The 12515-nt window shown below is 37.1% G+C and overlaps 1 protein-coding gene across 16 annotated transcripts in view; it reads left to right on the top strand.

The window, feature by feature from the left end:
- The window catches only part of otofa (otoferlin a), a 209095-nt gene that overhangs the window by 143520 nt on the left and 53060 nt on the right, over positions 1 to 12515 (top strand). For all 16 annotated transcript variants that reach the window (XM_061885616.1, XM_061885624.1, XM_061885628.1 and 13 more), the window contains exons 18-21: positions 9709 to 9829; positions 10180 to 10280; positions 10389 to 10479; positions 10553 to 10669. In XM_061885616.1, coding sequence (XP_061741600.1) covers positions 9709 to 9829; positions 10180 to 10280; positions 10389 to 10479; positions 10553 to 10669 — 430 coding nt within the window. The remainder of the gene's footprint in view (positions 1 to 9708; positions 9830 to 10179; positions 10281 to 10388; positions 10480 to 10552; positions 10670 to 12515) is intronic.

A 12515-nucleotide genomic window follows, 5' to 3' on the forward strand; every position in this document is an offset into this window, starting at 1 on the left:
ACACATGCCGAAGTAGTTGGGAAAGGGCATGTTCACCACTGTGTTACATCACCTTTTCTTTTAACAACACTCAATAAACGTTTGGAAACTGAGGAAACTAATTGTTGAAGCTTTGAAAGTGGAATTCTTTCTCATTCTTGTTTTATGTAGAGCTTTAGTCGTTCAACAGTCCAGGGTCTCCGCTGTCGTATTTTACGCTTCATAATGCGCCACACATTTTCGATGGGAGACCGGTCTGGACTGCAGGCGGGCCAGGAAAGTACCCGCACTCTTTTACTACAAAGCCATGCTGTTGTAACACGTGGCTTGGCATTGTCTTGATGAAATAAGCAGGGGCGTCCATGATAACGTTGCTTGGATGACAACATATGTTGCTCCAAAACCTGTATGGACCATTCAGCATTAATGGTGCCTTCACAGATGTGTTAGTTACCCATGCCTTGGGCACTAATATACCTCCATACCATCACAGATGCTGGCTTTTGAACTTCGCACCCAAAACAATCTGAATGGTTATTTTCCTCTTTGTTCCGGAGGACACCACGTCCACAGTTTCCAAATATAATTTGAAATGTGGACACGTCAGACCACAGAACACTTTTCCACCTTGCACCAGTCCATCTTAGATGAGCTCGGGCCCAGCGAAGCCAGCGGTGTTACTTGGTATTGTTGAAAAATGGGTTTTGCTTTGGATAGCAGAGTTTTAACTTGCACTTACAGATGTAGCAACCAACTGTAGTTACTGACAGTGGTTTCATAAAGTGTTCCTGAGCCTATTTGGTGATATCCTTTACACACTGATGTCGGTTTTTGATGCAGTACCGCCTGAGGGATTAAAGGTCCGTAATATCATCGCTTACGTCCAGTGATTTCTCCAGATTCTCTGAACCTTTTGATGATGCTACGGACCGTAGATGGTAAAATCCCTAAATTCCTTGCACTAGCTCGTTGAGAAATGTTGTTCTAAAACTCTTCAACAATTTGCTTACAAATTGGTGACCTTCGCCCCATACTTGTTTGGGATTTACTTAGCATTTCATGGAAGCTGCTTTTATACCCAATCATGGCACCCACCTGTTCCCAATTAGCCTGCACACCTGTGGGATGCTCCAAGTAAGTGTTTGATGAGCATTTCTCAATTTTATCAGTATTTATTGCCACCTTTCCCAACTTCTTTGTCATGTGTTGCTGGCATCAAAATCTAAAGTTAATGATTATTTGCAAATAAAAATGTTTATCAGTTTGAACATCAAATATGTTGTCTTTGTAGCTTATTCAACTGAATATGGGTTGAAAAGGATTTGCAAATCATTGTATTCCGTTCATACTTACATCTAACACAATTTCCCAACTCATATGGAAACGGGGTTTGTACACAGAAATAGGATATTTGTAGTTGTCAGTTCATGATTCACAGATGATGGCGTATGACGACAGTACTGTAATATTGTTGAAAGATGCATTTTTTGTTTGTTTATTAATCAATTTTGTTGCTGTTGTCTAACTGTCAGCTTCCTGGTTAACGGAGGATAGAGTAAAAAAATAAGCTGTAAGGACAGGACTTTATGTGACAGGATCCCACACGACAGGATGGACTTTGTCTAGCTTTTTTCCTGTGTTTTGTGTTATTTCAGTTCCAGCGCTTTTTGGGCCCGATCTACTCAAGTTTTGCGTGTACTAAAATTGATAACGCATGCAAAACTGATCTATTAAGCTTGTGCGCTGAGAATTGCATCTCTTAAATGTGCAAAAATAGTTTACCTGGCTGTCTTAAAGGCCTACTTAAACCCACTACTACCGACCACGCAGTCTAATAGTTTATACATCAATGATGAAATATTAACATTGCAACACATACCAATACGGCCTTTTTAGTTTACTAAATTGAAATTTAAAATTTCCCGGGAGTTTCTTGTTGAAAACGTCGAGGACTGTGAGGAAATATTAGCGCTGCGCACACATACAGCTAAAAGTCGTCTGCTTTAACCGCATAATTATACAGTATTTTGGCCATCTGTGTTGCTGTTTCTTTTGCAATTTGTTCATTTAATTATGGAGACTATAAAGAACAATGCTGTTGGTGGAAAGCAGTGGATTGCAGCTTTCTTTAGCACCGAGACCCAGCCGGCGTTTCTTTGTTTGTTGTGAAAGCGGAGCGGTCAAGCGAACATGTTTTCTCTACGTCAACCAGCATGTTTTTGGATGGGGAAATTGTGATATTTATCTTACCAAAGACATACGTGGATTATTCGTCGTTCTGCAGCAGCTGTGAGCTTGGCTCCTCGGCTTCTCTCTGAAACACAGTGTGTTCAACGCAGCCATCCGACCTCGAGGTATGTCTTTACAATCTTTACTTTAAAATCTTTAAAATCTCACTAAAACACTATTAAAACAATAAGCAAATAAGGGATCTTCCAGAATTATCCTAGTACATGTGTCTAATTACATCTGAAATGCTCAAACTGCCGTCGCCAGGAGCTGTCGCTTTTTTTTTTTTTTTTTTTTTTCTAGTCCGTCGCTATCAATATCCTCAAACACGAATCTTTCATCCTCGCTCCAATTAATGGGGAAATTGTCGCTTTCTCGGTCAGAATCGCTCGCGCTGCTGGTGTTCATGATTGTAATCAATGGGTGGATGTGAGGAGTCTGACAATCTGTGACGTCACGCGCTCTACTTCCGGGAAAGGCAAGGCTTTTTTAAGAGCGACCAAAAGTTGCGAACTTTATCGTCGATTTTCTCTACTAAATCCTTTCAGCAAAAATATGGCAATATCGCGAAATTATAAAGTATGACACATAGAATGGACCTGCTATCCCCGTTTAAATAAGAAAATCTCATTTCAGTAGGCCTTTTATGTATATGCAGTATATATCCTGATTATCAAATCTACCACATTACTGGGAGGAGGAGATGCAAATATAAACATGTAGCACTCACAATGTGAGCCATCAAAACGCTGTTTTTTTGTGTCTATATTTGGCACATTTGAAAGGTAGGGACAAACTGGTACAGTATTATAAAATATATATATATTATACCTGAGATATATTGACTATTCAGCAATGTCATTTTAAAAGTTCATGGCTCCTGGATGACTTAACGGAGTGATTACAACAAATTAAATTGTGTTCTGGAGTTTTTTTCATTGAGGAGGTTTATAATTAATATACCTGCCACATTAGAAAACTTCTTGCAAAATGTGTTTTCTTGCATCTGGATCATTCCAAATCTCAACACAGCGGCGCCTCTCTGGAGTAAAAATTATGTTGTTTAGATTGCACTTCTATATTGCCAAGAAAAGGTGGAACACATTGTAGTTGTGTTCAACCAAGTTGGAGAATACGATACAGGTGTGCAGTAAATGAGCGTCTTAATGGGCACAGCCGGGACTACATACAAACTCCAAATTTAAAAATCGCAGAGTAGATCACCTGCAACACACTCATTAATAGCACATGCATGTAAGGTTTGCATATGCTATTTTAGCACGTTTTTTGGGGTCCTCGCAGATTGCCACCTGTTTCTGTTATGCTTTGTGGCATATATAGTAGGTAAACAGTCATTTTAATAGGTATCAAAAACGAGGGAGCACCGGCGTGGCTGCATTTGACCCCTTGTGACCAGTATATTAGGGTGCTGGAATGGAAATAATACAAAACATAGGAAAACACGAATTCTATGGAGGGGGAACCCTTCATTCAATCACAATTTAGAAGTAAAAAATAATTACCTACCTGTTGTTGTCTTTTTCCATCAGTCCATCATTTCTTAGCTAACAGGCTATTTCCTGCTTCTTGAAGATTATGTTAAACAAGACCGTACCATTTCTGATACTGGATAGGGGAAACACTGTTACACGGCCACAAAAAATAAACTCTAAAGGCTAGAAAAATAGGGGAATCAAGTATTTGTGTTTGTTTGTCTGGTCATTGAGTTACACAAACAACAACCTATTAATTCTGTTGAAAAAAACATGAACGCCATGTGTTAGCTTTCTATTTTTTGGTTCGTTAGCAGAGGTGGGTAGAGTAGTCAGAAATTGTACTCAAGTAAGAGTACAGTTACTTTAGAGATTTATTACTCAAGTAAAAGTAAGGAGTAGTCACCCAAATATTTACTTGAGTAAAAGTAAAAAGTATGTTGTGAAAAAACTACTTACGTACTGAGTAACTGATGAGTAACCTGATTACGGCAAAAAATAATTCACAAAAACATAAAAATAGCAATGAGCAAATTCAGAGCCAGGAATATCTCTTAAGCAACAAAAACAATATTATATATTAAATAATAGTACATTAAAATAAAATTTAAAAAATGGCACATTGAGCCACAATAACTTAACAGCACCATAGCCTCAGTAGGCATTCATTGATTTGATTGATTGATTAAAACTTGTATGAGTAGATTGTACAGTACAGTACATATTCCGTACAATTGACCACTAAATGGTAACACCCCAATAAGTTTTTCAACGTTTATCAATTACTTAGTAAATAACCAAGTCGAGGTGATCTACCTCATATATACATACACACACATATCATTTATACACACACATATCATTTATACACACACATATCATACATACACACACAAATCATTTATACACACATATCATATATATATATATATATATATATATATATATATATATATATATATATATATATATATATATATATATATATACATATATATATATATATATATATATATATATATATATATCCATACATACATACATTTATATATGCATACATACATTTATATATACAGTATATAATTTATATTTATTTTGCCGTTTTTGTTCACATGTTGAAGGTGTTTTAATGAATATACATGCATGTTTAACATATAGATTCCTATCTTTCATGAAGACAAAAATATAAGTTGGTGTATTACCTGATTCTGATGACTTGCAATGATTGGAATCAGACGTTCACGTTTTCAAATGGAGGAGAAAAAAAGTTCCTCTTTTCTGTCTAATACCACATGAAAGTCGTTGGTTTTTGGCATCTTATCTGTCCAGCTTCCATATTCGTTTTTATACACTCTACAAGAAATACATTGGCGGCAAACTCCGTAGCTTGCTAGCTTGTTTGCGCTGGCTTTCGGAGACTCTTATTTTGTTAGCGCAGGCGCGATAGAGCAGCGCTTTTATTGTGAAGACAGGAACTGTGCGATCAGTCTTTAGGCTTTTGACGGGAAGTACGGTTGAAATAAAAAGTGTCTTTTTTCCTTTACACTTTTGATTGATTGATTGAAAGGTGTATTAGTAGATTGCACAGTACAGTACATAATCCGTACAATCGACCACTAAATGGTAACACCCGAATAAGTTTTTTAACTTGTTTAAGTCGAGCTATGTGACCGCCTGGCTCTGTTTGATTGGTCCAACGTCACCAGTGACTGCATGTGATTGGTGAAACGCAGGCATGCGTAGATTCTACTTTGAAGATCTGTCATTAACCAAAACAAACATTAATAGATCGATAAAAAAAGTAGCGAGTAGCGAGCTGAATGTAGATAAATAGAACGGAGCAGCGTTTCATCTCTATAAATATACTCAAGTAAAAGTAAAAGTATGTTGCATAAAAACTACTCGTAGAAGTACAATTTATCCCAAAAGTTACTCAAGTAAATGTAACGGAGTAAATGTAGCGCGTTACTACCCACCTCTGTTCGTTAGCTATAGCTACTACCTGTTTGTTAGCTATGTACTTCCTGGTTTGTTAGCTATGCACTTCATGGTTTGTTAGCTGTGTACTTCCTAGTTTGTTAGCTATGTACTTCCTGGTTTGTTAACTACCTACTTCCCGGTTTGTTAGACAGCTAATTCCTGCTTTGTTAGCTATGTACTTCCTGGTTTGTTAGCTAGCTACTTCCTGGTTTGCTAGCTATATACGTCCTGGTTTGTTAACTAGCTACTTCCTGGTTTGTTAGACAGCTACTTCCTGCTTTGTTAGCTATGTACTTCCTGGTGTGTTAGCTAGCTACTTTTTGGTTTGTTAGCTAGCTACTTTCTGGTTTGTTAACTATGTACTTCCTGGTTTGTTAACTACCTACTTTCTTGTTTGTTAGCTATTTACTTCCTGGTTTGTTAGCTAGCTACTTTCTGGTTTGTTAGCTATCTACTTTCTGGTTTGTTAGCTATGTACTTCCTGCTTGTTAGCTAGCTACTTTCTGGTTTGTTAGCTAGCTACTTTCTGGTTTGTTAGCCAGGTACTTACTGGTTTGTTTGCTATGTAGGTCCTGGTTTGTTAGCTAACTACTTCCTGGTTTATTAGCTATGTACTTATTGGTTTGTTAACTAGCTACTTTCTGGTTTGTAAGTCATGTACTTCCTGGTTTGTTAGCTATGTAGGTCCTGGTTTGTTAGCTAAGTACTTTCTGGTTTGTTAGACAGCTACTTCCTGGTTTGTTAGCTATGTACTTCCTGTTTTGTTAGCTATGTACCTCCTGGTTTGTAAACTATGTACTTCCCAATTTGTTAAGTAGCTACTTCCCGGTTTGTTAGCCAGCTACTTCCTGGTTTGTTAGACAGCTACTTCCTGGTTTGTTAGCTAGCTACTTTCTGGTTTGTACTTTCTGGTTCGTTAGCTAGCTACTTTCTGGTTTGTTAGCCATGTACTTCCTGGTTTGTTAGCTATGTACAAACCATGTTTCCATATTAGTTGGGAAAGTGTGTTAGATGTAAATATAAACGGAATACAATGATTTGCAAATCATTTTCAACCCATATTCAGTTGAATATGCTATAAAGACAACATAGTTTATGTTCAAACTGATAAAAAAAATAATTTTGGGGCAAAAAATCATTAAATTTAGAATTTGATGCCAGCAACCCGTGACAAAGAAGTTGGGAAAGGTGGCAATAGATACTGACAAAGTTGAGGAAAGCTTATCAAACACTTATTTGGAACATCCCACAGGTTATGCAGGCTAATTGGGAACAGGTGGGTGCCATGATTGGGCATAAAATAACCTTCCATGAAATGCTAAGTAATTCACAAACAAGGATGGGGCGAGGGTCACCAATTTGTAAGCAAATTGTTGAACAGTTTTAGAACAACATTTCTCAATGAGCTATTGCAAGGAATTTAGGGATTTTACCATCTACGGTCCATAAAATCCTCAAAAGGTTCAGAGAATCTGGAGAAATCACAGCACGTAAGCGATGATATTACAGACCGTTGATCCCTCAGGCGGTACTGCATCAAAAACAGACATCAGTGTGTAAATGATATCACCACATGGGCTCAGGAACACTTCATAAAACCACTGTCAGTAACTACAGTTGGTTGCTACATCTGTAAGTACAAGTTAAAACTCTGCTATGCAAAGCAAAACCCATTTATCAACAACACCAAGGAACGCCGCTGGCTTCGCTGGGCCTGGCTCATCTAAGATGGACTGATGCAAAGTGAAAAAGTGTTCTGTGGTCTGACGAGTCCATACTTGAAATTATATTTGGAAACTGTGGACGTGGTGTCCTCCGGAACAAAGAGGAAAATAACCATCCGGATTGTTACAGGCGCGAAGTTCAAAAGCCAGCATCTGTGATGGTATGGGGGTACATTAGTACCCAAGGCATGGGTAACTTACACATCTGTGATGGCACCATCAATGCCGAATGGTCCATACAGGTTTTGGAGCAACATATGTTGTCATCCAAGCAACGATATCATGGACGCCCCTGCTTATTTCAGCAAGACAATGCCAAGCCATGTGTTACAACAGCGTGGTTTCGTTAAAAGAAAAGGTGATGTAACACAGTGTTGAACATGCCCTTTCCTAACTACTTTGGCACGTGTTGCAGCCATGAAATTCTAAGTTAATTATTATTTGCAAAAAAATTATAAGGTTTATGAGTTTGAACATCATATATCTTGTCTTTGTAGTGCATTCAACTGAATATAGGTTGAAAGGGATTTGCAAATCATTGTATTCTGTTTATATTTACATCTAACACAATTTCCCAACTCATTTGGAAACGGGGTTTGTAGGTCCTGGTTTGTTAGGTAGCTACTTCCTAGTTTGTTAGACAGCTACTTCCTAGTTTGTTAGCTATGCACTTCCAGGTTTGTGGATGACAACAGAAGGGCTAATGAACTCAATTATTTTCTTTATTTTTTACTGGGGAAAAATTATAAAAATGGCAAAAAAAAATTCCTCTAGCAAATCAGAAAATGCTACTTTAATTATTAGTCCAGGCATCTTTTTTTTTTTAGCTAGTAGGTTACTTTAATGGAGGATGAAAAAGGATAAAAACGGAGTCCAATATTTTTTTGTTGCGGAAAAAACAAATACATTGCGAAAACAAGTTAACGTGATTGCGATATTGGTCTTTGTTTTGTCCGTCAGTTTGTTAGTTAGCAAGCTACTGCCTGGTTCATGGATGATTATGTAAACTTTAAAAAGAAAATAAAAATTCTGGCCCAGGAGGAACATTTCTATAATGACTCAAATCAGCCTCACCGATAAATCACAAAATACCTTGTTGCTTTTCTGCCATCCATAGGTCTGTTAGCTAGCAGGCTATTTTCTGATTCATGATAGGTAGGTGAATTACACATGTATCCTGTATTTGCACCAAAAGGTGCAGATTTTCATGGAAATTTGCACTTTCTACCTGACCAATTACTCTTGCCTTAAAGTTGTTGTCTATTGAGTATGTCATAGTCAGCTCCACTTCACTGGGTTGTGAGTTTTTCCTTGCCCTTATGTGGGCTCTGAACCAAGGATGTCGTTGTGGCTTGTGCATTCCTTTGAGACGTTTGTGATTTAGAGTAATATAAACAAACATTGATTGATACATATACATACATATCTCCAGTGAACATTTTTGTGCTCAATGGCAATATAATTATTTCACAAATAAGAAAATAAAATTGAATTAGGAAAATAAAATAAAATTAAATTAGGTAATAAGCAGTAGAAAATGGATGGATGGATAGATAAATCAAAACATATAATGGGAATAAGTATAAACTTTTTGAATCTCCCCCTTTTTTTACATAGTTACTTTAACTAATATCCAGTTTCCTCTGAACCGCATTTTATCACACTCATCTGGATCCACATAACTCAATTTGCCCAGAACAATGTGCATCATAAGTAAGTCATATAAGTCATTTATACTCACATTCAAAACAAGCCTAGACCTCACTATACAAACCAAAATACTACATTGGTACAATTTCTTAGAATGCTCAATGTTTGAACAGTGTTTGAGTTAATCACTCAGGCTGTTCCATATGTTCACCCCACAGACTGAGACACAAAAACTTTCCCTTGTGCTAAGTGCTAAAGCGTATTCATATTTTAGCCGTTCCTCTGAGATTTTACCCCACATCCCTTTCTATGAATAAACTTGTAATATTTGCAGGCTATAGATAACTTCTTGCTTTAAACATGATACGCTCCATCAAATAGTCTACTAAATCAGGAGATTTGAACAGTTTTGACCTTAAAAATAAGCTATTTGTGTACTGCTTTGAACCCCACATTATGGATAATTCTAAGCGCCCGTTTTTGTAAGATTGTTAAAGGATGTATGTTGGTTTTATAATTATTTCCCCAAACTTCTGCACAATAACGTAAGTAAGGATACATGAGTGAATAGTAGATTTACTGGAGGGATTTTCTATCTAGCTCTTGACATTTGTAAGCTTATTTTGGCCTTTTCTGCTTTTTATACCATACAGGAATTACTTCCACCTTCCCTACTTTGAGAAGAAACCATGTGTGTACATCAGGAGCTGGTGGCAGGACCAAAGACGAAGGTTTTACAACTCCAACATAATGGACAAGATCGCTGACAAGCTGGTCAGTACTGACCGTATACAATCGTCTATAAACATAGTTTAGCACTGCACAACCTAAATATGCATTCATTTATGTATGGCTAGTCCTGTGCTACGTAGGTTTAGTGGTATTAAATGAAACCTATTAGCTCACTCAGAGAGCCAAAAATAGCAGTCACAGTCCATAGACTAACCAATAAGCCATGGCCCAGTATCAGGGATAGGCATCTTTCACATTTCGAGCACCGAGCTTGCTGACTGAAGCACCATTCAGCTCAGAAGGGAATAATATATCCTGATGCAACTTTATAATGGTGTCACACACCTTGGGTTCATTCTAGTCGCTAAGCCATGAAATGTTTCCATGTGCAGGAGGAGGGTCTAAATGACGTTCAGGAGATCATTAAGACGGAGAAGGCCTTTCCGGAACGCAGACTCAGGGGAGTTCTGGAGGAGCTGAGCATTGGCTGCAGGCAAGCTCCAAAATGTTAACAACTCGCAGTGAAATTCTGGCTTAAATTGCACTAAAGGGTTCAAAGGTTCGCTTTTGATTTGTTTTGTATTGTCTGCTTTTTCCCCAGTCGGTTTGTAAATTTGGCTAACAAGGACATTAATCAAGCAGGCAGAACCAAACTGGACCGAGAAAGACTCAAATCCTGCATGCGAGAAATGGTGACAATTATAATAATAATGCAATAATGTTTTGCAACAGTGTATTAAGGGGTGTTTGTTGTTGCTCACGCAGGACAACATGGGTCAGCAAGCCAAACAGATGAGGACGCAGGTGAAGAAAAACATAGTAAAAGAGAAACTGAAGCTGGTGCAAAACTTCCTGCAGAGACTTCGCTTCCTTGCTGATGAGGTAAACTGTAAACTGTAATATACATCGGTATAGACTAGGTTTGTATGGTATACCGGTACTATTAAAGTACCATGGTACTAATGAATTAAAAATTATTCTATTCTGCTTTTGAAAAATACCGGTACTTTATTATTAGTGCAGTCAAAACTGACCAAGTAGCGTAAACTAATGCAAGTGAAATAACTAAATTGTGTTACAAATTCCTACAATTTATAATGAGTAATTGTATCCATAGTATAGTTTTTAGTTTTTACTAATGATTGTACGTTTCTTACAGCCAGACGAGGAGTGGCAACTATAAATCATGAAACATTTATCACAACGTCAATAAAGTTTTTTATTCTAGTCTATTCTAACCTAATCGTAGACTGTATTTAATATGTAAAATTTTAAATTGTTCTTTAAATGCAATAAGAAAAGCCCAATGTGTTTAATGACTTTTAATTTAATTTCAATTTTCCCCAAAAATTTTTTAGTGCAATAACATATATATATCTAATGTATGTATCGTAAGATTGTATTCCTTTGAAAACAAGATGCTGTATCTCCAGGGGCTATCCAGAAAAAATGTAATTGAAATTTTGAAAAGTATCGATATACATTTTGGTACTGGTACCAAAATATTGTTATCGGGACAACCTTAGAATAGACCCAACCCTTTTTTAACATTAGGTACAAAGGATCCAAATGTTGTCTTAGTAAATGCTCAGTTTTAATACAGGCAAAGATGCATTATATAATCGACTAAGTTGAAACACAATCCGTTGTAAGACTAATCAACCTTTAAATTTTAATCTTAATTTTAATTTGGCCTGCCATGAATCAATTTGGACCTCTGGAAGTTAGTTATGTTCCGGTCAGGGTTTTCTGATTCCGGTCATCCATGAGTGAGATCGACCGATACCAATACCGATGAAAATCGCATGTATCAACTGTAGATTATATGATTTATTTATGGTGAGTGTTGTTAACAGTTTAACACTATCAACACAATATTAAAACAAGTTCCTTGTTTTCTTTTATTACATACAATTTTTGAGCAAAACAAAGTCAATACTACGAAATAACTAAACAAAGGCAAAAAGTATTATTTACTGCTCATTTAAATTCTCTGGTGTTTGCTCTCAAAGTCCTCCTATGTTTAAGGAATTATTCTCAAAATTTGTAAACATTACCAATATAAAAACACACAAAATATCCACATAATCACTCGAGTAATGATCATATACGGATACTTCTTTTGGTATAGGTACTACAAATGTATGGATATATCCGCCTTCCTCTTGTGTGTTGGGAACTGACTGTGACAATTTTGACACACCAACATCAATCCATCCATTTCCTACCGCTTATTCCCTTTTGGGGTCGCGGGGGGCGCTGGCCCCTATCTCAGCTACAATCGGGCAGAAGGCGGCGTACATCCTGTACAAGTCGCCACCCCATCAGTTGTCATATTATTCTCTCTCTAGACTTTTCGAAATCTACTTGTTAATTTCCTGTTAACAGCTGCTTACTTTCCACCCATAATTCCTAAACTGTATTAGACACATATTTCTTGTGTAGTTCAAAGTTAGCAGTTGGCTTAGATATTATCATGCCTGCTCCTGGCTTGCTCTCGGTGTATAACATACAGAATTTAGCTTCGTTCTCCAGTGTTAATGATATCTGATAATGACACTTAAGATAAAAAGAAATGCAGTTTATTTACCGTAATGGACGTGATTTTTAGCGGCTCCACACTCTGTATGGAGATACATAATGAGCTGCAAGCTGCCTATCAGCAGGGAGACTAAAAATACAAACAGTGTCAGCAAGAGGGGATCAGCATTTGAGATCAGTATCACAC

This window comes from Nerophis ophidion, linkage group LG24 (assembly GCF_033978795.1).
Source record: "Nerophis ophidion isolate RoL-2023_Sa linkage group LG24, RoL_Noph_v1.0, whole genome shotgun sequence".
NCBI classification, from domain to species: domain Eukaryota; kingdom Metazoa; phylum Chordata; class Actinopteri; order Syngnathiformes; family Syngnathidae; genus Nerophis; species Nerophis ophidion.